The 27,469-nt window shown below is 39.0% G+C and overlaps 1 protein-coding gene across 3 annotated transcripts in view; it reads right to left on the bottom strand.

Annotated features, from left to right (window-relative positions):
* The window catches only part of SMARCA2 (SWI/SNF related BAF chromatin remodeling complex subunit ATPase 2), a 115,103-nt gene that overhangs the window by 62,247 nt on the left and 25,387 nt on the right, over positions 1-27,469 (bottom strand). For all 3 annotated transcript variants that reach the window (XM_031054295.2, XM_005155011.3, XM_031054296.2), the window contains 12 exons: positions 20,721-21,050; positions 19,667-19,768; positions 16,632-16,881; positions 11,681-11,807; positions 10,273-10,446; positions 9,879-10,052; positions 9,068-9,238; positions 6,882-6,935; positions 5,233-5,363; positions 4,974-5,034; positions 921-1,021; positions 473-620 (listed from right to left, as the gene is read on the bottom strand). In XM_031054295.2, the coding sequence (XP_030910155.1) occupies positions 473-620; positions 921-1,021; positions 4,974-5,034; positions 5,233-5,363; positions 6,882-6,935; positions 9,068-9,238; positions 9,879-10,052; positions 10,273-10,446; positions 11,681-11,807; positions 16,632-16,881; positions 19,667-19,768; positions 20,721-21,050 (1,823 nt within the window). The remainder of the gene's footprint in view (positions 1-472; positions 621-920; positions 1,022-4,973; positions 5,035-5,232; positions 5,364-6,881; positions 6,936-9,067; positions 9,239-9,878; positions 10,053-10,272; positions 10,447-11,680; positions 11,808-16,631; positions 16,882-19,666; positions 19,769-20,720; positions 21,051-27,469) is intronic.

Below are 27,469 nucleotides of genomic sequence, written 5' to 3'. Positions count from 1 at the left end.
TATGTCAGAATACAGAAGTTCCTGCCTACTTAAATCCACTGAATGTCTGTAAAGAACGACACATCAACTTCTACAGTAAATTATTTTTCTTGTTCCGAAGTTTGCCTCTCATTGCACTGAAATACTGGGGTCTTAATTACAAAATAAAATCCTAAACTTTTAAATAGTGGAAGAAGAGAAATACACAAATGAAAACTATAAGCAAAACTGAAATTCCACATCAATGAGAAGGATAGCAAAACCAACATATTATTAGCCTGCAATTGAAAAAAAAAGTTATGGTATAGGCAGAAAGGCAATACTATTATTCAAGCAGCTGCATGAAACATTATCTGTGGTAGTTAACGGTCACTGCTTTGTCCATATAATCCCAAGTTCTAACCTACTAGAAATCTTGTATTTCTTAACAAATTTTCAGTTTGCCACTTGAAATAGCACACTGAAATGCTGAGCATATGAGATGATTTCTCACCTGGTAATGTTTTAGAGTGCCATTAATAAGTAGAGAAGACTGCTTTTCCACTCTCTCTGTGATCGCATGAGCAACGGTGTAATAGGACTGAGACCCTCTAGCACTATACTGCATGCTATATTCATCATCCACATCTTGTTTGGCTGTCCTGGAAAACAGAAAAAGAACTAGAGTGAATTCCCAAAAACAAACAGGGTTTTCGACCACAGTTCAGGTACGTACTTCTAAAGAAACAGTGCAAATACCCAACTGTGGCAAGTACATCAAAAGGTACAAGCTACTTCATAGTAGTACACAATTAATATCAAATGATCATGTTCCTCTTCCTGCAGATGTTAATGGCAGAGAACATACAACTCACTGTAATCTAGAGCAAGCTAATGTTGGGAAACGCCACTGTAAGAAATCACAATTCCTAACAAAAAATCAGCACCTAAAGAACACTCACTCAATGATTTGCTTTGCATCTTTCTCAGAAACTTCCTCGCTGTTAGGATCCAGGAGTATCTTCTCATCTGCTTCTAATCTGCTTGATTCTTCTTCATCATCCTACAGAATACAGAAAAAGACCAGGGGTACTGGGAAGTGCAACAGCTTCCTACATCATACTTTCAGTTGGTATTCACATATTGGTAGTTTTCATTGGTCAATGCTTTATGACAGAAACTAGAATCACAAAGTTTGATTTACACCTATTCTACAACAGAACTGTACTGCAGTGTAATGGAAAGATTATTTTTTATGCATATTTACCAAAAGGAATTCTTGATACTTCGAAATAAGCATTATCCCCTTTAATGATCTTACTTTTAGAAGCCTTTCTGTCTACTGTGCTCATGGAAAGTATTCCAATACCATGTATATCACATTCCAGATGTGTAATAATTTAATAAAGCTTAAAAACCTGTCAAATACAGATGTTTTAGGCTTCTAGTTTCTTAACTTTTTCAAAACAGACCACATTTTTACTCTTCTAAAAAGAACAACTTGTCTTCTGCCTAGAGTTGTAATGCATAACCAAGAAACTTAAAATCTCACTTAAAGAATAACAGAATCATAGAAAAGTTAGGGCTAGAACGGACCTTAAGATCATCTAGTTCCAAACCCCCTGCCATGGGCAGGGACACCTCACACTAAACCATATCACCCAAGGCTTCATCCAACCTGGCCTTGAACACTGCCAGGGATGGAGCATTCACTACCTCCCTGGGCAACCCATTCCAGTGCCTCACCACCCTCACAGTAAAGAATTTCTTCCTTATATCCAATCTCAACTTCCCCTGTTTAAGTTTTAACCCATTACCCCTTGTCCTATCACTACAGTCCCTAATGAATAGTCCCTCACCACCATCCCTATAGCCCCCCTTCAGATACTGGAAGGCTGCTATGAGGTCTCCATGCAGCCTTCTCTTCTCCAGGCTGAACAGCCCCAACTTTCTCAGCCTGTCTTCATATGGGAGGTGCTCCAGTCCCCTGATCATCCTCGTGGCCCTCCTCTGGACTTGTTCCAACAGTTCCATGTCCTTTTTATGTTGAGGACACCAGAACTGTACACAATACTGCAAGTGAGGTCTCATGAGAGCAGAGTAGAGGGGCAGGATCACCTCCTTCGACCTGCTGGTCACACTCTTTTTGATGCAGCCCAGGATACAGTTGGCTTTCTGGGCTGCAAGCGCACACTGAAGCTGGCTCATTTTATTTTCTCATTGACCGACACCCCCAAGTCCTTCTCCGCAGGACTACCATGAATTTCCTTTTTGCCCAGCCTGTAGCTGTGCCTGGGATTGCTCCAACCCAGGTGTAGGACCTTGCACTTGGCATGGTTAAACTTCATGAGGTTGGCATCAGCCCACCTCACAAGTGTGTCAAGGTTCCTCTGGATGGCATTCCTTCCCTCCAGCGTGTCAACCGAAACACACAGCTTGGTGTCATTGGCAAACTTGCTGAGGGCACACTCAATCCCACTGTCCATGTCACCGACAAAGATATTAAACAAGACTGGTCCCAACACCGATCCCTGAGGGACACTACTCATTACTGGTCTCTAGCCGGACATTGAACTGTTGACCACAACTCTTTGCATGCGGCCATGCAGCCAGTTCTTTATCCACCGAGTGGTCCACCTATCAAATTGATGTCTCTCCAATTTAGAGACAAGGATGTCGTGTAGGACAGTGTCGAACGCTTTGCACAAGTCCAGGTAGATGACGTCAACTGCTCCACCCCATCCATAATTTCTTCAGCCCCATCATAGAAGGCCACCAAATTGGTCAGGCAGGATTTCCCCTTAGTGAAGCCATGCTGGCTGTCACCAAGCACCTTGTTGTTTTTCATGTGCCCTAGCATGCCTTCCAGGAGAATCTGCTCCCAGATTTTGCCAGGCACAGAGGTGAGACTGACTGGTCTGTAATTCCCCGGGTCATCCATTTTCCCCTTATGAAGCTGAACAGAAGGCTACTCTGACTTCTGCAAGTGTATTCTCCTAAGAACAATTTCCCCAGCTCTAAACAATGCTGCTGCTAAAGAGACTGTGCCAAAAATGCAGGCACATCTCTTTTAACCTTCTTCCTAGAAATTAACATATATCAGGCCCACCCATCCTTTTATCAACAGTGAAGTCTTACAGAATTATTAGAAATAACTAGAATTATTAGAATTATTAGAATTAGAATTATAGGATTATTATAAATATTAGAAATAAGTAGTCCTACAAAGGTCTACTACCTTAACATCACAGAGTCCCATCAGTTTCAGTGGTCATTTGGTTCAGTATTGTAAAGACTGCTAAACCTGGGAGATAGGAATTCGACACCTAGTTCTGCTACTAGCCTGTTGACTGAACATGGTCCTCTCTACTCTTCAACTTTCCTCTCCTTTAGAAAGTACTTGCCTGAAAAATACTATGTAAGTATCAATACTGATTATTCACGGTATCTAATATTATGGCCCTACAGGTTTGTGATCTTAGTGTGTAAATTTAAGAGTCTTTTTAGAATTTTTGTAGTAATAGTATTTAAAATGCTGAATCAAACAAGCCTGCCCAGAACAGTCAGAACTTGAATCCATAACATAATTTTGAATTTTTAATAAATGTAACATGTAAACGAATAACTGTGTAAGTCAGAATTGCCAATAAAACCTTCAGTGTATAAATGTTAAAGATCACAAAATCATAGAATGACAGAACGGTTTGGGTTGAAAGGACCTTGAAGATTATCTAGTTCCAAGCCCCCTGCCATAGGCAGGGACACTTCCCACTAGACCAGGTTGCTCAAAGCCCTGTCCAATCTGGCCTTCAACACTTCCAGGGATGGGGCAGCCAAAGCTTTCCTGGGTAACCTGTGCCAGTGCCTCATTCACAGTTAAAAACTTCTTAGTTAGTATCTCTAACCTAAATCTCCCCTCTTTCAGTTTAAAGTAATTTCCCCCTGTCCTAACAATACATGCCCTTTTGAGAAGTCCCTCTCCAGATTTCTTCTAGGTCCCCTTTAGGCATTGGAAGGCTGCTCTAAGGTCTCCCCAGAGCCTTCTCCTCTCCAGGCTGAACAAGCCCAGCTCTCTTAGCCTGTCTTCACAGAAAAGGTGATCCATCCCTCTGATCATCTTCATGGCCTCCTCTGGACTCACTCGAGCAAGTCTATGTGCCTCCTGAGCTGAGGCCCCCAAAGCTGGATGCAGTACTGCAGGTGGGGTCTTCCCAGAATAGAGGGAGAGAATCGCTTCCCTCAACCTGTTGGTCACACTCCTTTTGCTGCAGCCCAGGATGTGGTTGGTTTCTGGACTGTAAGCACACACTGCTGGGTCATGTTGAGCTTCTTATCAACCAACACCCCCAAAAAGTCCTCCCTCAGGGCTGCTCTCAATCCAGTCTCCCCCCAGCCTGTAGCTGCTCCTGGTACGGCCCAACCCACGTGCATGACTTTGCACTTGGCTTTGCTGAGCTTCATGAGGTTCGCAATGGTCACCTCTCCAGCCTGTAGAGGTCTCTCTGGATACATCCCTTCCCTTCATTGTGCTGACCACATCACACAGCTTGGTGTCACTGGTAAACTTGCTAAGGGTGCATCACTCCCACTGTCCACGTCTGTCTAAGTCTTGGACTGATAGAGATGTTGAACAGCAGCAGTCCTAATAATGACCCTAAAAATGTTAACTTCATTCAGCACAAAGCCACAATACAGTCTTAGCCTGACACATAATTTTAAATAGGAATCTCCTTATATTCTCTGGTTCATGACTACTAACAGTCAGAGAAGAATATTTACTTTTACTAAACCCAGTTACCAATTAGGCATACAGCATATAGAAAGGACAACTGCTATGAACTCAAAAGAATTAACAATGCACTTATTTTTCCTGATTGTATTATTCTTAGAACACCTACATACACACCTGCTATTGCTTTCTTTTCCTTCCTTATGAAAAAGAGGAAAATACCACATGAAACACTTGGGGTTTACTGTATTACTTGTCACAGTATTTTTTTTTTACAGACACATACCTCCTCCTCATATTCAGATCCACTTTCATCTTCACTGTCTGACCTGGGAGCAACTTCATAGCTGTACAAAGACGACAAAAGGATTACGAATTACAGATAACGAGAGGAGGGGTTAGATTCAGCAGATCTACTTAGCTAACACATAGTAAATTAAAAGAAGAATAGAAAGAAAGAAAAGAAAAAGGAGGAACTAAGAGAAGCCCATTAAAAGTATCAGCGCAAGTAGAAAAAGCAGACTACTTGTATGCTAGCTACTTACCCAGGGTTCATTTCCAGCCAAGCATCCAGCTGACTTGCTTTTGGTGCTTCTGGGCCAAGAAGAACTTTGCCTGTTTCAGTATGAGTCACTTTGACTGGAAGGTCACTCATCTGACTGCTCTCATCTATGGGCTAAAATTTCAAATGCAACTTTATTCCATACAGCAACTGAATTTTATGCTTGTAATACATAACTAAAAGAACTAGCAGCACCTTCAAAATTCCTAATCTGAACAAGCAGTGAAGTTTCATTATTAGAAGCCACATCTTCCCATGTAACTATCAAGCAAACACTAGAGTCATAGTTTTCTGTGTGTAACGCATTTTACATGACATCCACAAATACACCACAGTATTCCAAGTAAATCAAAAACAGCAGCATGGAAAAGATTACACTACTGCTTTCTATGAAACAAGACACAAGCTATGTATGCTTATAGGAATATTAATCCTGTTACTCACACCAAAGGATATCTGTAACAAAAACCCATATATTGACCTTATGGCCTTGTCTCTTATATGGAAAAATAAGGACCTAACAATTTAGCTAAATTTTTAAGTAAAGAAGACTTATTCACAGATTTACTGTCCTGACTTCTTCAACTAAGCTGATACAGCACCTGCAAAACCAAAATCTTTTACTTATTCTGGTGCTCTAATAAAATCAGAACAGCATAATTACTTTTTCTGTTATTTCTTTTGCCCTGTTTAATCACAGATTTTCTGCTTTAAAAACTTCTTACCCTCTACTACTGCTTCTGCTGAAAAATCTTTATTCCTAATGTGCATACATATATATCTCCTATATGTGCATACATACATACATTAACAAGAAAGAATAATTCTGAGCAGCTACAAATACAGTGACTGACAGTGTATAAATCTTACCCCTTTTCCATAAATACTAAAGCTACAGGAATGTTAAGTGCATTTATCTCGTGCAACCGTAACTATATTAAAGGATTTTGTTGTAACTCTTACACTACATCAGTAAAAATATCCCTTGCATGTATAAAAAAGACCAAAAGTAGAACAATATATACAATTCTAAAGTCCTCATTTAAAACTAAAATGAACAGAAATATAGCATTAACAGAACAGCTCTTACTAAGGCAGCATATGCTCTGCTACTGAAAGAAAAATCTTATTCAAAGAATGACAGAGAAATATTGCTTCTGAGTAAGAAAGAACTTGAAGGTGTTTTAAGCCATCATAATATTGTTCTGTGTCAGGCTGTTCATGTTAATTACATGCAGTGTCAACAATGTATTTTCTAAAGATGAGAAGCTAGAATATATTGTGTTTACAACCTCATTTTAGAAAATAAACTGTATCTACATATGGACTGCAAGAAAATTTATTTTTAAGACTATAACAAAGCTGAGATGGATTCTTCAGCATACTCAGTGATATGAGTATATTACTTGGTATATTTTTCTTTTAGTCTTCAGCTTTCTGATGAGAAACAGGCTAGCATAAATGTTAATCTAGATAATTTTTATTCCTGGTTATAAATAGCTCTTCTTAGAACCTTTGTGGTCATGTTTTCTTTTTAAGCTATAGCAATGACACAGAAAATAATCAATAGAAAGTTTAAAAACAGACAAACAAACAAATAAAACAACAAAAACTATCTTCTAAAATTCATACCTCTCCATCAGGACCAAGACCAGATGCCATTCCTTCTGCATTTTCTTCAGCCTTCTACAACAAATGAGGAAGTGAAAAATACCACAGTCAGATTACAAGTACAGAGAGCATTTTGGACCTTGAGGTGCTTACAAATTGTGCTAATACAAATAAAATAGTAACTAATTTTCATGTGATTTACTATTTATTTCCTCTGAAGTGCTTTAATCTCAGTATCAGAGGTGTTACCAAGCATTACAGATTGCATATCCATGCATGCATTTTTATTTTGGGTGTGCACACAAGTTTTCCAGTCTGACAACTAACTAGAAAGGGTATTTTGGGAGTTCTCTACACTATATCTCAATTAAGTCTAGGTCACAGTTACTTAGACTGAAAAAAAAAAAGCCAAACATATTAAAGAACCCTTGAGTTCTTAACTGGAGTAAACTAATTTTTTTTTTCTCCCCAAGCACCACTCTGACTAGTAAGCCAGTATCTTCCTCAAACCCTGTCCTCATTTACCCTGTAATAAAATGTCATGATAATATGAAAAAATGAATGCTTCTGGTTTGGAACTTTCCTAAACAATGCTGATAATGAGCAGGAAAGGACAGAATACAACTCCTGTCACAGTGTTGGGTCTATAGTGCTACAGCACAGTTCTGTTTTGATTACCAATGGTTATGGATCAGACTAACAAGAACAGATGTCGTAAACTGTGTTTTATAGATAAACAACATCAAGCATCATTAATATGTGTGATAAATTTTGAGAATCCAGTTGTTTGGTTGGGATTTTTTTTGTAGTATACTTAAGGAATAGCTGCACTTCTAATATTGAGATGATCCTCAGTATCTACTTCAGATATGTATCTGTATCCCAGAGAAAAAAAATGGACTAATCTGAAATTTTATTCTCATAAGAATATAGGCTTCACTTGGATATTACATAATGTGAGCCTGGCAAACACAGGAAGTACTTCTTCACCACCATCTATTTCCTCATTGCCATTTCTAAGAAAAAATCCTATGAATGCTCTTCTTTCATATATACTTCAGCTAAAATGATCTAGAAACAGGACTGTATCACAGACATGAACTGTTGAAGAAATTAGCGTTTTTCATCAAAGCAGTGCATTTACTCCACACACTCTCATTCAGGATTATCTCTACTGTGAATTCTGTACATTAAATAAGGTCTGTTCTCACTGGTAATACAGTTAAGAGCCCTGTTAAAGTTACATCTTAACTTTGTTGGCAGTGGACTGTTCTGGTGTTAAGAACATACTCTCAACAAGTACAGATGTTTTGGTGAGGAACAGAAGAAAACATGGAGCATTTTTTGTATCATTAATCTTCAGAATCATTTTTTTTCTATGCTGATATTTATTAGCATATTTAGAGTGCTGCTTGTAGACCATGTAAAATATAATATTTATATTTTTACCAGTTATCAGCAGCAAATCAGGGATGGAAAGGAATTATAAAAATACTCTTATTCATTCCCCAAAAGATGAAAGGTACTCTGAGGTCCCCAAAGTGGCAAATCATAAATCATGATTATTTCACTTACAGAATTAATTTTTTTAAAAAAAGCAGTTTTCAGGTTTCGTAAGTCCCTCTCAAAGGGTCATATATTTCATTTGGAGAATTCTGAAAAGCCTCAATTAAATGTTAGGAATGCACAATGAAAAATACTACTGGCAGAAACCCCATTTACTGTAATACTCCTACCCAAGTCCTTTCTCTCCAGTTGTTTCCAGTGATTCACAAAAGGGACTGAGCCAAGTCTTGAATGAGAAGATCTAAAAAAGTTACCCTGTGTGAAACAGCTACATAACCAGACTTTTTCCATTTTCTTCATACAATGTATTATGGATCCATTGGATCCTTTTCAAATACTTTATTCCTAATTTACATGTCTGGCCCAATTTTGCCTGTAGGAAGTTTATCATCAAAACAATGTTAACAGCACACAATTTTGTAATCCTACTTCCTTCCCACATTTCTCTAGATTTAATGAGAACAAATTTCTTATGTATTTCACTGGAGAGAGACATGTTCCCTCAGTCTTAAAAATTTGGCAGTGTAGATGATTTTACACACTTTGGTACGTGTAAGACAATTAGGTATAACTACATTCATCAACACTAAAATTTTATTTGAAAAAGAGATGGCCTAAAAATATCAGCTGTAACTCCTTACCTTCTTTCTTCTCCTTCTCTTCTTCTTCTCTTTGGCTGCTTGTGCCTGTTTATGCTCCCATACCAGGTTAGTCAAGTTAGCCACATACTCATCTGTCTGCTGCAATAGGTAGGCCAGGCGTCTATCTTTCTTTTGGTCAATCAGCTTACGGTAGCCTTCTTCATCTTCAGCCTAGCAATACAAAACAGACATCAACCATGACAGAAAGTTTCCAAAGAAACACCAACCAACTAATGCAGTGATCATGTGTTATTTTAGCTAGGTCACTATGATCTGTATAAGGAAAAAACCTAGATGGGTAAAGAGCTCATTCAATGCATAGCCCAGATGGTCATACAATTGTGTTAATGGGTCACAGAATCACAGAATGGTTTGGGTTGGAAGGGACCTTAAAAATCATCGAGTACCAACCCTCCTGTCACGGCCAGGGATACCTTTCACTAGATCAGGTTGCTCAAAGCCTCATCCAACCTTGAACACTTCCAGGGATGGGGCATCCACCACTTCTCTGGACAACCTGTGCCAGTGCCTCACCATCCCCATAGTGAAGAACTTCTTCCTAATGTTATACAGAAATAGCTACACTAGAATTTATAGCTCTTTCACTTACAGGTTAAAACTGTAACGTTCACTAACATTATCAGAAATACACAAAATCCAGCTACAGCAGTTTTAGATTTACACTTTTTGCACAAATGTTTAATTCTGCAAAATAAATACATGGGTGTAACTAAGACTGTATATAATATATTAAAAGGAAACAATACACAATTTCAGCTAAAATAATCATATTCCTTTCTCTACTCCGTACCATTAGTCTCCTCATTCTTTCCTTCTCAATTCTCTCAGTTTCTTTCTTCTGCTCACGCTCAGTGTTGGCATGCCAAGTTGCCACAGCTTTAGAAAGCTTCTGAATTTTTCCAGCAACTGATCGGTGGTACTCTTTAAAATCTTTAGCATGCTGCAATATGCTATTCAGGTATTCCTAAAAAGATAAATAAGTCAGTGCAGACAAAGCACAGGATTTGAAATCGCGAATACAGAACTTTTAATCTTACTGTTTTCCAATTGCTTACCACATGATTTGGAGGTGGTTTTTAATACCAGAAACTCGAAAGGTAAACAAAGTATTTAATAGAAAAGACATATACAGCAAAGCAAGCTGCATTTCCGTCATGGAGTAAACAGCTAGTAAGTTAAAATACCTGATGCTTCTGCCTACGCTTCCTCTCCTGCTCTATCTTCTGCTGTTTCTCAAGCTTTTCTGTCATCCTGGCCTCCCTCAAAGTCTGACGCTTGCTTCGTTTGTAAGCTTTGGAGTTCAGTGCTGTTTCCAGTGTTGTGTCACGTCGCATGCAAGCTACCACCTCTTGTCTTAGCTACCAGTAGGAAAAAACAAACACTTTTTAAATAAAAAAATCATTTTTTAATATATTAACAACTTTAAATACTGGTTTGGAAGAATGAAACAGTAAAAGTCCAGAAGATGTCCCAACCTCCTCTTCCATTTATACTGCAGTTCTGAAAAGATCTAGCATCTATGCAGTTGCAGCAGCTATGTCTGCCTCCCTAAACAAATCTTCAGTTGCCACAGGATGGCCAAAATTGTTAATCATTCTCAATCATCATTTCTTCCTTGTTTACAAGATGCTGCAAATGACTGTCTTGCTACAAAGAAAGGGGCTTGCCAAAATGTTATACTATTGAAGTAAAACACAAATGAACAACATACATGCTTACTACAGCTGGACCTGAACACAGCTGACAACTCATTTCAGTGCCAGCTGCACAGGAGAAAACAGGAAGAAGTTACGGGAACACTGGAACAGTATTTCTACAGTCTCAGCAGTACAGCTGGGAGAGTCTGCTGCTTTTCATCTGATCTCTGACAAAACTTCATCACAAAAGTGTGCCAAAAGTAGAGGGGAGGAAAGACTTGGACACCATGGTACAACTACTGCCAAGGCTTCTGTCAGGAAGTATTTTTCTTGACCTGCCAAATCACTTCTTTGTTCTTCCAAACTAGCTGGAAAAACCAACGGCAAGAGGCCTGTAAGAGTTTGGCAGTGTGGTTTCTTTTCTGAAATTCATTTGCTGATACATGTATTCAAGATCAAATTTATATCTTAGTTATGATCTTGTTACGCTTAATTTTCAAAGTGGGTGCCACAGTGGAAATCCTGAAAACAGATCACAGAGAAATACCACAACAGCACTAACATACAATTCTTCCTAAAACAAGGCACCCATGATAAATACAGAGTATGCCCAGACAGAGGTGTCTATTGAAATCTGTGCTGAAATTCAGCTTGCAGCACGTCCATCTCTCATTTTGTCTTTGCGCCAATGCTGCATCCATTATCAAAGACACAGTTCTATGGTTACACTTTAGGCTGGAAGATAAAGCAGGAAGCAAAAAGAACACTTACACATTTTTTTAGCAAAACAAAATAAAATCTAAGTTAAACATTTCCATGACTTGCTTGTCAGTCAAGTTTGCTATCATGCTTAGGCTCAGTGCTGCTCCAAAGCCTCTTGCCAGTTTAACCTCTGCTACATGAACACATTTCTATGTGACTTCTATGAGAACTTTCCTGAAGCAAAAGGCATTACCTGGCGCTGGAAATTCAGTAACCTAAGTGCCTTCAACTCCACTGTAGCTTTGGTTCGCAGATCAGGGGGCAGAGAACCAGGCAAGTTCTCCAGTTCCTGAATTCTGTGAGCAATTCGAGCCTGAAGCCTAAGTAAACAGAAAACTGGGTTAAGACACCAGGAGAAATCTGTAAGTGGTTATCAAAATCATGAAGTAAAACAAACAATATAGCTGAGGTGGTTATTTGGCTTTTACTAATTGTTTCTAAACTAACAAGCTTTTCCAGAGATGACATTAGGTATTCTTTTCCACTTTGAAAATAAACTGTCAAATACTGAAAATTCCCCTTAGCCCTTCTTTTAATTATAGCTAAAAGCATATGAGTGAAAAGAAACCTGGGAACTTTATTTTACTCATTCTATACAGGATTCTGCTTTCAAGCTTCTTTGATGGGTATTGTTTTATACACAGTGTAGTCAGTGATGGCACAGACAAAACTTTCCTTCACATCTGGCATTCTACTTGCTTATTTTATTGATAAATAAAAGGTCAATTAGTAAAGTATTCACACTTACATAGCTGTTTCTATTTCACTCTTCCTTTACAACCTCCTTTTGCATTCATTTGCAAATTCAAGAGAGAGAGAAAGAGAGAATAATGGACAAGCCCAACAGAAGTTTTGTGGGTTTATTTACAAGTAAGTACCTCTGTGAACTGCAAATTTTGCCAAGGCCTTAAAATAACAGACCCCAAAATTGTAAGTAATCCGAAAACTGCCTCTAAGTTCAACTGTACAAATGCCCTCCATATCCCACATACTTCAGGAAAACAAACAAACAAACAAAACGAACCGCCCCCCCCCCCCAAAAAAAACAAAACAAAACCCCCAAATAAAACCAAACATACATGCATTACCCCAAATCAGAGAGTTCTCTCTCTCCCAAAATTAAAAACGTAAAGGCTCACTAAGAGGAAGTTATTTCCCTACACTGCACAGACTTTCAATTTTTACTTTTTCTTTATATCACAAAGCACAAAACTTCAGATGACACCAGGAAAAGGTGTATACTGTTGGTTTCCTGCAATGAGGACTTTGGAACTGCCATGAGGGAAGAAAGCAAGAACTTTCTTATAGACCTTCTGTGCATACAGGGATCATTCTTCCCCAGCCCTTATGCCCCCTATCATCACTCCAAGTATTAGCACAGTGACATAAACTCCCATACACTCAACAGATCAGCCTCACAGCTGGAAAGTAGATCACACATTAAGCAAAATGGCTGCATCCAATATACGGAGTCAGAACAAATCAAAATACTACAATCTCACACTAACTGTATTCATCATAACTACATACAATCTTAAAGGCAACTGGAATCACTTCTACAGTTATTCCTTCCTAAAACTCCTAAACTTCCTACAAGTATGCTTTTTCTTAAATATATATTGCCAAAAGATCTCTGAAGTTCCTGAAACAACAAGGAGGTATCGCTGCATTACTGCAGAGAACTATGTTAGTGCACTTCAGAGAGCAAAGAACTGAAGCAGAATTAGGTTTGGGTTTTTATACAGACTGCAAAGTAAAGCAAAGGTTACTTCCCGATATGAGAAAGTTCCATTAAGTGCTATAAGTACTTCTCCAGGTCCAGGTACTTGAAGTATTTCTCACCAGAGCCACCTCCTAGTCTTTAAAGAGTAATGCCTGCAGTTTGTTGGACTTTTGCTGTCTTCATGAAAAAACAACAGTAGCTATTAGGTAAACAGAATCCAAAGAAAAAGGTATCCTAGATGCTTTTTACAAGCACTTGAAGGATATTCTCTCATCATTTCAAGCATATATTAAATTAATCTGTGCAGTTCAGCAATTTGTCTCCCCCCATCTAGAAAGTGGCTAGTGCATCTACACAGAATCTCTTTGCAAAACAAGTGATATATATCTCTTCCTCATTAACTGGGGGTTCACAAGTGAGGTTTTGCTTGCGTATTCAAACCTGTCTGGCATGGATGCCATACAATAAGCCATGAAGATAGATAAGAAGAGACTTTGCAGATAACAGAAAGAAACCCCAGGCAACCTATAGGACACCAGCAAGTGTATTTTCTTTAATTAGCAACAAAAAGGTAGAAAAAGCCTTTACACATACTAGAACAACTTCAAATTACAAACATCACTAGTTTTAAGAGATCTATTCAGTGAAATTAAAAAGCAGCACTTTATTTTAAAAAAAGTGTTAAGGAAAGTTTTACAAAAGCACAGTATGAATTTTTCGTTCTGGCCAGATTTCAAGGAAGACAGCAAGTTTAACAGCTCTCCACATATGAATAATTTAAACTTCTTATATTGATAAGAATTTTAAATATCTAAGTTTCTTTTTATCTACCTTTACTCACATAAACATCAATTATCATATAAACTCAAATCAGCATATGCTGCAGACTATTTCTTGGCACAACCATATTAATTTGACAGCAACATTAACTGTCCATTTTCTTTCTCTTTTTTAATATATACTGGAGCCTTTTTTACAATCATATTAAGGCTTTTCAGTGAGAATAAGCAGGCTGCTGCTGTTTCATTAGACTCAAAGCTTTTTCATATCCTGCAATATATTATTAGGTGTATTAGCGCTTCTTCTTCTGTATTGGTCTATTTAACATGTGGTTAATGAACGGGAACATTGTACTGTACTTCTAATTGCCTATTTGACAAATTGGAACAAATTATGTAACTTACTAGTATCCAGGAAAGCAAAAACGAATTGCTATCACTGAATAAAAAAGAGTAATTTTGTAACAGCAAAAGTAAAGTATCTCACATTTACAATACTGTTCTGTGTGTAAGATATGGTCTAATACATAAATCATGTACATGAACTAAGAAACAGAAATACCTATGCAGTTAACACTCTCCCCTGAAAGACTGCCACACCCTTGAGAAGTGTGTATTCAAGAGATGTGGCCCAATACCTTGGCAATTAACTTTTTATCCTGTAGCTCATGAGTTAGCACTAAATTACTGTCTTCCCATCAGCACACTTCACACCTTTAATCCAAAAACACACATTCGAGGTCACTGTCATAGTTTAACCCCGGCCAGCAACTAAACACCATCCAGCTGCTCACCCACTCTCTCCCCAGGCCCAGTGGGATGGGGGAACAATCAGAAGGGTAAAAGTGAGGAAAACTGGGTGAGATAACAACAGTTTGATCATTAATGTTTTTTTTTTCACTACTGTAAGAAAAAGAGAGAAAAAAAGTAGAGAGGAAAATAAAACCCAAGAAAGACAAGTAATGCAAATGAAAACAACTGCTTACCACCAACTGAATGATGCTCAGCCAGTCCCCAAGAAGGGTGCCCCTGCCCATGTCTCCCCACTTTTATTGCTGAGCCTGATGACACCATATGGTCTGGAACTTCTCGTTGGTCAGTTGAGATCCGCTGTCCTGGCTGAGTCCCCTCCCAGTTTTTCTGCACCCCTAACCTACTCACTGGGCGCCTGACGAACAGAAAGGGCCTTGACTCTGTGTAAGCACTGCTCACTAATAATGAAAACATCCCTGTATTATTAGCCCTGTTCTGAGCATAAATCCAAAACATCACCCATACAATCTACTATGACTGTATCTAGCCAAAAACAATGGAATCACTGAGTGAACCTTATCTGATATTTTCAAGAACTCCTAAATTAATGAGATTCAAAGTTCACAGTTCCTGCAATGGAGCAGGGCTGGAAAGACAAGAGTAACAATTTCAGGCTAACTGATGCAGAAATGTTACATTATACTGGCCACGTGACTCTTGGCTCCTGTCAGCACAATTCTTCACTCAAAGCAACTGTGAAGCCATATAATAGTGTAATCTACAAGCATTCTGGAAAAGGTGTCAGGGAACAGTGACTGCTCATGCTGAAACAACTATGGCAACTCAGTCAGTCCTAAGGCAAAAAGGGTAAGACTGACAAAATGACTACAACATGCCAATAAATTAGTTAAGCATTACTTTACAATAAAATTAAGAGCTTTTCTGGGACCAAGTCCTAGATTCTGGACGTGGTACCACATTCTAAAATACTTCATGGTGTTTCACCTTCAGAAAGTGAAAGTCATTAAACCATTCTTCAGTAAGCTCACCATCTTTTTGGCTACCTTTCCCTACAAAACTCATTGCTATAGTAACTGGAAGATACAGTATCAGTCTAAGCCAGGCAAATATGCCAAGTGCAGTTTTCTTCCCCTGACTGATAATAATCAGGAGCATATTTCAGCTGCAGGTCAAGATCTCTCAGTCAAACAGATTCCTAAGGTCAACTGTTTAATAGCCTTGTAGATGGGAAGAGGGAAGAATTCTAACTTTACATGAAATGTCATCCTCTACTTGTAATGAATACAATTCACGATCTAATTGGGGCACTCAGAAGGCAACTTTTAAATATCATGCTTCCTGGCAAACTTTTTTTTTTTAATAATGTTGTCTGTGATCTCCTTAATATTCTCTCTACTCTGTGGCAGTCCACCCAATCCCACCATCACAAATAAATTTTGGTTTTTCTGTGGCAAACAGCTCATCAGCCTTTCAATCTTCACTGTTCCCTTCTAACTTCACTTTTGTTCTGAAAACATTCTGCATTAAACTAGTTTATCTGTTCACTACAAGGACTCTGATTTCCTAATCTTCAGTGCGTGGAGCATCCAAATAATATGCTAAGACAGCGGAGTCCTTAGGACTGTTTCGCAGTAATACTGCAAGTATGCTTTACTTCATGCCCCTTCTACTGTCCCATAGTTCGCAACTTGAGACAGAAGTAAATAATGATTTGGTCTGATGTTTCCACACAGCTCTCTGATACAGTCTCTCTCTGGAAACTCAGTTTATACTATTGTCTCTATGGTAGTTACTTGCAAGCAGTTTCAGTTGCATAAGTGAAAATCAGCAATGTGTACGTGCATTTGAATCTTGTTATTTGCTTTTACCTATATTCACGTTCTTGGAGTATTTCCACAGGATCCAACCCTTGTGGCTTCTGGATAGGGCTGATGCGGTTCTGTTTTTGCTGCAGCTGCATAATGGGTGAAGGCTGTCCAGGTGGTGGCTGTGGTACAGAAGGCCCAGGCATGGCGGCAGCTGGCTGGGCAGCAGCAGGGGCAGGAGAAGGCCTCCCACTTGGGGGTGCTGCAGGAAGCTTCTGCTGTGCATTAGAGACACTCATGTCTGGGGCTTGGCCTGCACCATAAAAAGTACTTATACATAACGGGGAAACATGGAAAGCAGGACAAAAATCAAGCCAATTTCTTAAGACAGAATGTGAAGCTAAGGTATACATTCAAAATCATTAGAAGAGGCACCCTGAGACAAATTACACTCTGTATTAAAAAAAATATGCTAAAATGCAAGTGTTCCATACATTGCAAGAAGTGATCCAAAGCAAAACAAGACACCTGAAACTTTACAATGAATGCCAATTCTTTTCGCATTCCTGCTGACTTTTAATTCTAGCATTAGAAGAAGTGAAACAGCTGTAGAATTAATTCAGTGTAGGACCGAAGTCTGCCATTTGTTCTCTGTCCTTGAATTGCATAGAAGATGGCATTTATAATCACAATCTGACAACAAGTACCAGCAGGTCTGCTTTTACAGCAGTATGAGAAATAGATAGCCATATTAAAATTTCTACTCAGAAGTACCTGTCATCCATAAATAGTTGTCTTTTTTTTTGTCACAATCTCCTATTAATTGTATTTAAGTTTTTCAAATATTAGGAGTTAAAATTATTGTTTTATCTTACAGCATTCTAATAATGGAATCCCAGAATCTGTTCGGTTGGAAAGGACCGTAAAATTATAGAAATATAGAATCACAGAATAGTTAGGGTTGGAAAGGACCTTAAGACCACCTAGTTCCAACCTCCCTGTCATGGGCAGGGACACCTCACACTAAACCATGCCACCCAAGGCTCTGTCCAACTTTGCCTTGAACACCGCCAGAGATGGAGCATTCACAGCTTCCTTGGGCAACCCATTCCAGTACCTCACCACCCTCACAGTAAAGAATTTCTTCCTTATATCCAATCTCAACTTCCCCTGTTTAAGTTTTAACCCGTTATCCCCTGTCCGATCACTACAGTCCCTAATGAATAATCCATCCCCAGCATCCCTGTAGGCCCCCTTCAGATACCGGAAGGCTGCTATGAGGTCTCCATGCAGCCTTCTCTTCTCCAGGCTGAACAGCCACAACTTTCTCAGCCTGTCTTCACAGGGGAGGTGCTCCAGCCCCTGATCATCCTTGTGGGCCTCCTCTGGACTTGTTCCAACAGTACCATGTCTTTTTTATGTTAAGGACACCAGAACTGCACACAATACTCCAAGTGAGATCTCATGAGAGCAGAGTAGAGGGGCAGGATCACCTCAGTTGATCGTCAAGTTCCAATCCCCTGCCATAGGCAGGGACACCTCACACTAGGCCATGTCACCCAAGGCTCTGTCCAGCCTGGCTTTGAATATCATCACGTGTTCAGGTACCCATCTTGAAATTTAACACCTCAGGTAACACGAAAATTATACCTGCCATTTACAAACACTAAGGGTCACAGATTTCAGTATGCCATTATGACAACACGTCACACATGCATTCAGATGTTCACAAATTGCCACTGACAACAGATATGCAACAATGAAGATGTCACTTAATTTTCTGAGGAATTACATGAATTTAACTGCAAAGTACACCTGCAATCCTGTAATCAGCCTTAATTGAAATCCAATATCCTGAAAGCTACATAAAAAGATTCCTTCAGAGATCACCATGTCATTCACACATCTGCACCAAACTCAAGAAAAGGAACTTGAACACAAGCTGCAGAACTTGTACTTAGCAACACTGATGTTCAGCTTATTAAAATAAGGGAAGAAAGCAAGCCCGCCAAATGCCTCTGTGCTGCCTCAGTTTTCAGTTCAATGCAAATCAAACTGTAAAACATATACTACCATAAACAGCTATGTAATGAATGAAAAATAAATTTAAAGGAATAAGCACAACTTTAAAAAATGCATTAAATAAAACTTTCAAACAGACACAGCAAGGGCAGACAGCTTTCTTCTTATTAAATAAACAGCAGTGAAAAAGGACAAACAATAAGCAGCTTATAGTTAAACAGGACAGATTGTTATGATTATGTCCTGGATTATTTAGATAAAAGCTATCCATCCAGCAATTCTTCATCTCTGCCAGCATTTTTTAGTAGCAGCATTTGAGCTAGAAGGCACGGTGCCTAGTAAACTCAGACATACAACCTCTCAAGAAACACTTTCCTCCCTGTTTATTATCCTACTCAAATTTTAAGTATTCTTTTGGAGTATTCCAAGAAAAGCAATTCTACATCTGATTACATATTAGTATTTCATTTTCGTTTCATGTTGCCCTAAGAAGCTAACTAATTTTTTATGACAGCACCTATCATAGAGTCATCACTGTCCCCAGATTTATTCACAAGCAACAACGTAACATTTCTACAGTATGAGAAGCCTACATTATTTGTAAGCCTGGGATACTGTAATTTTACAGCCTGTAAACCCAGATCTGAATGATTTGGTTCAAAACCTGATTATTATGTAGGGGGAAAACACTACATTCTTCATTAGAGCTCAGATACTACACCGAATTTTCAAAGCAATCTAATTAATATGGTCAGAATATAATATATTAAGTAGATTTTATGGGTGCCTCTCAGGCAGCTTACATACCTCTTTCTGATAAAAAAAAAAAGGTGCTTCATGTTCAGGCTGCTTAACAATTGCAGTAATTTTTTGTGGTCAAGTAATTGATGGATTAATAAATGGCTAGATTTGCCTTAATTCAAGTCATAGTCATGGTAAAGGTTACACTATTTTTCTGCATGCAATTTTACCTTCTTTTTTTTTTTAAACCCTGCATCTTTTCCCCAACCTCTCCTACACTGTTTAACCATATCCCTGTACAAATTAAGTAAAATTAGCATTATACGCTGCTGTACCTTCAGTCCAAGGTTTAGGGGTAATGGCAGCTGTATGTCCAGGCATCCCTGGAGCAGGGCCTGGTCCAGTTGCAGTACCACTCATTGTATGTAACCCAATACCTGCAATTGGACAGAGAAAATAAACTTACTAATACACAAAGCATTTTGACATATTCAAAAAACATTCTTTTCCAGCATGCTAGTGTATTCAGGCAAGTAGTATTTTTCTTCATTAAACACTAATTTACGTAGATTTTATTGTGAAAAAATATACGTAATGAAGCATATTAATCATAGAATCATAGTTAGGGTTGGAAAGGACCTTAAGATCATTTAGTTCCAACCCCCCTGCCATGAGCAGGAACATCTCACACTAAACCATGTCACACAAGGCTCTCTTATCTGTCTCCTAAGAAACCTTACTCAGTAGCAAAACCATACCCACAGAAATTAGGTGACCAGTGAAATTAAGATCATTACTAAAAGAAAATAGTATCATCTTAACCCTCCATTTCTAATGCAAACTCAGCAGTAGAGGTGTTCACAAACAAATAGATGCAGGGCATTTAATGGTTTTGGTCCTTTTCTTAGGACCAAAGCATGCTTGCACTGTAATTCTACTATCATTAGGAGAAAAAAGTGAAACCCTTTTCTTTCCTTATGTTTTTCACTTGAAAGCACACCATACATGGTTTATTTTCACAACCTAAATAATCTGTCAGTGTGCTCCCTGTTTTCTTATCTACACTTTTGCATAGTGACCAGAGGCTGAAAATTCATTCTGTGAAAAACAGTAAAACTGTGATCAGTATAACTGACATTCAAAAAACGAAAAGTGTAATCAGGATAGACACAGCATTCCATAGTGAAATCACTTTTATTTCAGTTTTTACAATATCCTATTAATAACAGATGTGTCTTACGTACTTGCTCAAGCTTAAAACCAAAGTTCACTTAATACATCTGAATATAATCCCAAATTACAGCACTGCACAGCACCCCTTTCTTCATTTTCCACAAGCAAAACTTCAATAATTACCTGTGCAATGACACAAGGCCTAGATTCACTTACCAGACTGTCTGTTGAAGGCATTAGGAGGCTGCTGCTGTTGGATGCCAGGGAGTGTCCTCTTGCCCTGAACAGCAAGCTGAAGGTTTTCTGGTAAAGGCTGACCTCTAGCTAGCATTTTGTACGCTAGAATCTGAGCCCGCAGCTGATGCAGCTGTACAGGGCTGAAAGGTGAAGGACCTCTGTTAGGCTGACTCATAGCTTGCGGGTCTCCTGGCATAATGGGTCCTTGCTGGCTGGGAGTCATCTGGGGTGGAGTTGGACCTCCTCCAGACATCGGACTGGACACATGCTCTGGTGCTCCTAGCGGAGAAGGGTGTGGAGACATGTAACCTGGAACAGGTAAGAGAATCACAAACTTACCTCTCAGGTTAATCAAATCTAAATTCCATCATATTTGTTTAAAAGTACATTCAGTATACAATGTCTTTCTCAGGTAAAGGATAGCTGACATACTAATACTAGTATTACTTTCTGTAAGAACAAAAGTACAATCTGACATTTCCTGGGCTACCAACATAGCCTCATGAGCTATTCTTTAAGAAGAGCTATATCACACAATAATTTCTAAAAATAACAATTACCTTTACATTTGGAGTAAGACAAACTAAAACATAAAATACAATACAGAAGCATGAGGATGTGGTACTGCTTCACTACAATGCTAGATAAATACTTCCTTGAGGAACACATGCTGTTATGTCTGCCTGTTCTACACCATATTATTGTGAATTTATTTTGATGCACACACATCAAGTAATACCCTTCACTGACACAGACCCTTTTTGCCAAAACTTGCCAACATACAGAGCAGAAACAATTTCTATGTAACTGCTCTTTAATTTATACAGAATAAAGGTTTGAGCCAGACAAAGAATGTTCAATACCTTTTACCATCTCAGTGCTCAAGAACTTGGAACATCAACTGCAAGCACAAAAATCACCTTCTGAAGAAGCTGCTGAAAACTGCTACTCTATAAAGTTCTAGGAAAGCAAGCACAGTTCTGAAGCAAATAGTGCTTGTATCTTATTATAGCACTTGTGAATGCAGTTTAAGTTGTAATTACATTAATACTTATTTCCTTGAGCTTCAGGAGGCATCCATGAAACGAGATGGCATAGATTTTTGGTGAGAATACCAAGTGTATGTAGCTTGTTAGAGAAAAAAAATAAAGAGCAATCCTTCAGGTAATATGCGACAGATTGTAGAGAGGTCCCATGAAGAGTGAAAAAGACAATTATTTATCCATTTAAAGTACTCTGGTACTGCGGAACACAAAAAATGCTTACCAATTTGAAAAGCCCGAAGAATTAGAAAAAAAAAAAGTAAATATAAACCAACAAAAAAAAACCCATGAATCAAGGAATCTTCTGTCTTGCATATTCTTTAGTAAGCCATGGATCACTGAACACCAAAGTTCATGGTTCTGACACCAAATTTATTCTTTCTCCACTCTTCCTGACACTTTAGCATGAAACTAAATCACACAGTCCAGATCACAGAAATTTTGCCCTCTCTTTTGCTTCACTCTTCTTATTGACCCTTAAGGGCAACACAGGCAAAACCCAAAAGTAGTCTCAACTTTTCTGATGACAGCACCTCTAGGTTACTATAACTTAGATGAGAGTGTGAAAGAATTGGAATTCCATCAATGCTGAGGTCTGGGGACTAAAATCTTGTACAACAAAGGTTGTAAATGTCTGAGATAAAGGACAAAGAAGAGAGGACTTCAATTCTTCTGGAAGAGGAAAATAAGGTAAAAGTACAATAGCGCAAAAATGGTTTTGAGATGGGAAGAGACTAGGTAAGACAAGACAGCAACAGACTGAGTTATCTAAAGAAGAAGACAGGAAAAGAAGACTAATAAGAAAAAAGAAAAGCAAACCAAGAGAACAGTAGGAAAGACAGATGAGTAGGTCAATGCAAAGGATGAAAAAGACCTTAAAAACTTGAAATTACTGAAGTTATTTTCTAAGTCAATATAAAAACTGTTTATACATCCCTTTTTAGTGATAAAAGCTATCATAGATAAGGGTAAGTTTTTTCACCTTTTTCCACTAACTTACTTTTACCTCTTTTTTTTTAAGAAGGGAAGCTACAAATCCATGCTGCACACTGCTTTAAAGGAAAAACCATTTTGCAATAATGAAAACCAAAATATAAACTGCATTATTGTTTTGTACCATAAAATGGGGTTTATTGCAATATTTACTCATTTACTAATACATTTCTACGTCTCAGAATTTACTTTAAATGGCATCTACTTCAAATTACATTGTTTTCAAAACTGGCTTTTAAAGAAAAGGCAAGAAGTTTCCCCCCTCAAGTTGTATCTTCTTAAATAACTCATAAATTTCAGACCCAGGATCTTGAAATTCATCTAGACTATAAAAATCCAAAACTGTATTGTAATACACTAAGCACTTGTTTTCAGTCCTGACAATTCCAACTGCACATCTGTGGCTGTTTTGAACAGAGGACTTTTTGAAGCAGGCCTTTTTTGAGATACTTTATCTCTCTCTCAAAGTCCTATGCATTGGGACTCTTAATAGAAAAGTAAGCTTGACAAGAGTAATACTGAAAACCAGAACTCCAATAAAATATTTTGGAAAAGAATGAAAGCCTTCCAAAATTCTTGAAAAGGCTCTAAAATGTGGCATTAATTTTATGAAGCTATATGGAAATTTTGCTTTTAGAGTTTGAAAACTTTTAGCAGACTTAGCAGTGTAACAATACACAGAGCCACAAACCTGTCTTAATGAAGTTTCTATACCACTTACTTTTTTCTATGTTATTACACACGCTCTAATACAGGTAAGCACACATGGCCTCTGAATAAGGACACATGAAGACTCATAAAACTTGAATTTAACCTGCATATGCCATACAAGAAAAAAAAGACACAATCCATAACAACGTTCAATACAGGGCAAAGACCTTCCTGAAATATGCAAACAGGCTGCAAAAACTTAAAAAGGAAAAAAAGCAGCTTATAGAAAGTTGAAGTGAGGACAGGCAGCCTGGGAAGAATACAGGGATGCTGTCGAGGAAGTTAGGGATCAGATTAGGAAAGCTAAGGCCCAGTTAGAATTGAGTCTGGCCAGGGATGTCAGACATATACAGGAAGGGCTTCTATAGGTATGTTGCTAACAAAAGACAGACTAGGGATAATGTGGGCCCTCTCCGGAAGCTACCAGGAGAACTGGCTACCCTGGATTATGGAGAAGGCTTAGGCTCTCAGTGACTTCTTTGCCTCAGTCTTCACTGGCAAATGCTCTGACCACACCACCCAAGGCCTGGAAGGCAGACAGAGCGACTGTGAGAATGAAGACCTTCGGCCCACTATAAGAGACAATGTGGTTCGAGACCATCTTAAGAATCTGAACATGCGCAAGTCCATGGGTCCTGAAGAAGATGGTGAAAGAAGTTGCTAGACCCCTGTCCATCGTATTTGAAAAATCATGGTAGTCAGGTGAAATTCCCAGTGAGTGGAAAAAGGGAAATATAACCCCCATTTTCAAGAAGGGGAAAACGGATGATCCAGGGAATTACAGACCAGTCAGCCTCACCTCTCTGCCTGGCCAAGACCTTGGAGCAGATTCTCCTGGAAGGCATGCTAAGGCACATGAAAAACAACAAGGTGCTTGGTGACAGCCAGCATGGCTTCACTAAGGGGAAATTCTGCATGAACAATCTGGTGTCTTTCTATGATGGTGCTATGGAACCGATGAACAGAGGTAGAGCAGTTGATGTCATCAACCTGGACTTGTGCAAAACATTTGACATGAAAACCTTGCCTCTAAATTGGAGAGACATCAATTTAATGAATGGACAACTCTGTGGGTAAAGAATTGGCTGGATGGCCGCATGCAAAGAGTTGTGGTCAACGGTTCAATGTCCAGCTGGAGACCAGTAACGAGTGGTGTCCCTCAGGTGTCAGTGCTGGACCAATCCTGCTCAAAATCTTTGTCGGCAACACTGACAATAGCTAAGCTGCAGGTCATTTTCAAAGGTACCCTTTGGAAAATCCATTATGCCTTACCTAAAGATAGAACTTTGAAGGTTGATGGTGCTTTAAGGAACAATATTTAAAACAGTATATGGATGAAGGACTTACCATAACAGTTTTACACTGGGGAACCAGAAAAAGTTATTTAGGTCCACTGTATTTTGAATCAGGAAGAATTCCATTCACTTATAAACACAGTGTTGAGAAAGTCTTTTATAACGGAAATTCTTTATTATGAGACTGGTGAAGTACTGGTACAGGTTGCCCAAAGAAGTGGGAAATGCTCCCACTTTTTTCCAACCATTCTATGATTCTGTGAGTGCGCTCTCAGCAAGTTTGCCAGTGACATGAAGTTACATGGTTCAGCTGATAAGCTGGAGGGAAGGAATGCCATCCAGAGGGACCTTGACACGCTTGAGAGGCAAGTCAGTGCCAGCCTCATGAAGTTCAACCATGCCAAGTGCAAGGTCCTACACCTGGGTTGGAGCAATCCCAGGCACAGCTACGGGTTGGGCAGAGAAGAGATTTAGAGCAGCCCTGCAGAAAAGGACTTGGGGGTGTTGGTCAATGAGAAAATGAACATGAGCTGGCTGCAGTGGGCGCTCACAGCCCAGAAAGCCAACCAGATCCAGGGCTGCATCAAAAGAAGCGTGACCAGCAGGTCAAAGGAGGTGATCCTGCTCCTCTACTCTGCTCTTGTGAGACCTCACTTTGAGTAATGTGTGCAGTTCTGGAGTCCTCAACATAAAAAGGACATGGAACTGTTAGAACAAGTCCAGAGGAGGCCACGAGGATGATCAGGGGACTGGAGCACCTCCCATATGAAGACAGGCTGAGAAAGTTGGGGCTGTTCAGCCTGGAGAAGAGAAGGCTGTGTGGAGACCTCATAGCAGCTTTCCAGTATCTGAATAGGGCCTACAAGGATGACAGAAAGGGGCTCTTCATTAGAGACTGCAGCGATACGAAAAGGGGTAATGGGTTAAAACTTAAACAGGTGAAGTTCAGGTTAGATATACGGAAGAAGTTCTTTACTGTTAGGGTGGTGAGGCACTGGAACAGGTTGCCAGAAGAAATTGTGAATTCTCCATCCCTGGCAGTGCTCAAGGCCAGGTTGGACGGAGCCTTGAGTGACACAGTCTACGGTGAGGTGTCCCTGCTTCAGGGTTGGGGGGTTTGGAACTAAACAATCTTAAGATCCTTTCCAACCATAACCATTCTGTGATCCTGTGATCTTGCTATGAAGCACTTCAAATGCATTTTTCCATAGCACACATAAATTTCCACAAGAAGTATTCAGCACATTTTTAAATACCCAGCACATTAATTCTTATTCTAATAGTTGAATTGCTAAGTATCTCTTCCCCTAGGTTTTCCACAAAGAAATTTGTTTTTCTATTCTGCATAAACTATTTTGTTTCCTTTAACCTCCAGAACAGATGATGGCAAAAGCACTAAATAGTAAGGCTGAAGAACACTTGCAAGAGAAGAGTTCTATGTGCTTGCTACACATAACTTTTAGTTTTCAAATATATACAGAGTAGCAAACACCAAACAGCCCCATGAAAGGAAGACCAAACAGTCCAACTCATCACTTAGCTGTGATAATTCACAAGCTTTACCAGTTTCTCCATTCTGTTATCAGTTTTCTAGTCTTACCTAGGTGAGTTCAGAAAATCTCCAATAATGGTGATTGTTAATCACTCTCATGGTGAATTTTCTTTCCCTCAAGTCCCATCAGAATTTCACTTACATAACTCATAACCATTATTTTTTGAGCTTTTGCTATGCACTTCTGAGGAAAGCCTTATTCTGTCTTCATAATCCTTCAACAGGTCATAGAAGATGCTATATCAGAAGTCTTTCTCAAGTTTTCAGCAATTAAAAAGCTGTGTTTTCTTAGCTGTATGCATAATTAGCAATGCTCTTTTCATCCCATTTTGGTATCAACTTGTTCGACAGAAATACATCATGACATGTCAAAACAATGTATATTCGTTACAGTATTGACTCTGGAAGAAATCCTAGTTATAACACTTTACCGAACACAAGTAATTTTGGAGAGCAGACTGTACAAGAACTTTCTGATCCAACTGCCTTTAATTTCACTTTAGTTAACAGAAGCAAAGAACATTTTCCTCATCTGTTTTAAAGCTGAAGGACCAGAGAAATAAAAATTGAGAACTCTTTTTTTGACCACTTTTAATACTGTAATTAAACAGAGGAGAACACATATGAATTCTAAACCCTGATAATATATAGATGGAAAGAGTCAAGGTTTTACCAGTCCAAATACCAGCTTACTCAACAGAGGTCTTGACTCCGCACTAAAATTTGACAAGACTTAAATAATGACTATCTGAGGATGCTTGTCATAGAATCATAGAACAGTTTGTGTTGGAAGGAACCTTTAAAGATCACATAGTTCCAATACCCTGACATGGTCAGGGATGCCTTTCACTAGACCAGGTTCCTCAAAGCTCCATCCAACCCGGCCTTGAGCACTGCTAGTGGTGGGGCAGCCACAGCTTCTCTGAGCAACCTGTGCCAGTGCCTCACCACCCCCATTGTAAAGAACTTCTTCCTAATATCCCTCATCTAAATCTCCCCTCTATCAGTTTAAAACCATTCCCCTTTGTCCTAACAACACAGGCCCTTCTAAGAAGTCCCTCTCCAGATTTCTTCTAGGCCCCCTTTAGGTACTGGAAGGCTGCTCCAAGGTCTCCCCAGAGCCTTCACTTCTCC

Source organism: Melopsittacus undulatus, chromosome Z (assembly GCF_012275295.1).
Source record: "Melopsittacus undulatus isolate bMelUnd1 chromosome Z, bMelUnd1.mat.Z, whole genome shotgun sequence".
NCBI lineage: Eukaryota > Metazoa > Chordata > Aves > Psittaciformes > Psittaculidae > Melopsittacus > Melopsittacus undulatus.
Note: the sequence above shows the minus strand (reverse complement) of the source record. Positions and strands in the feature narration are given on the sequence as shown.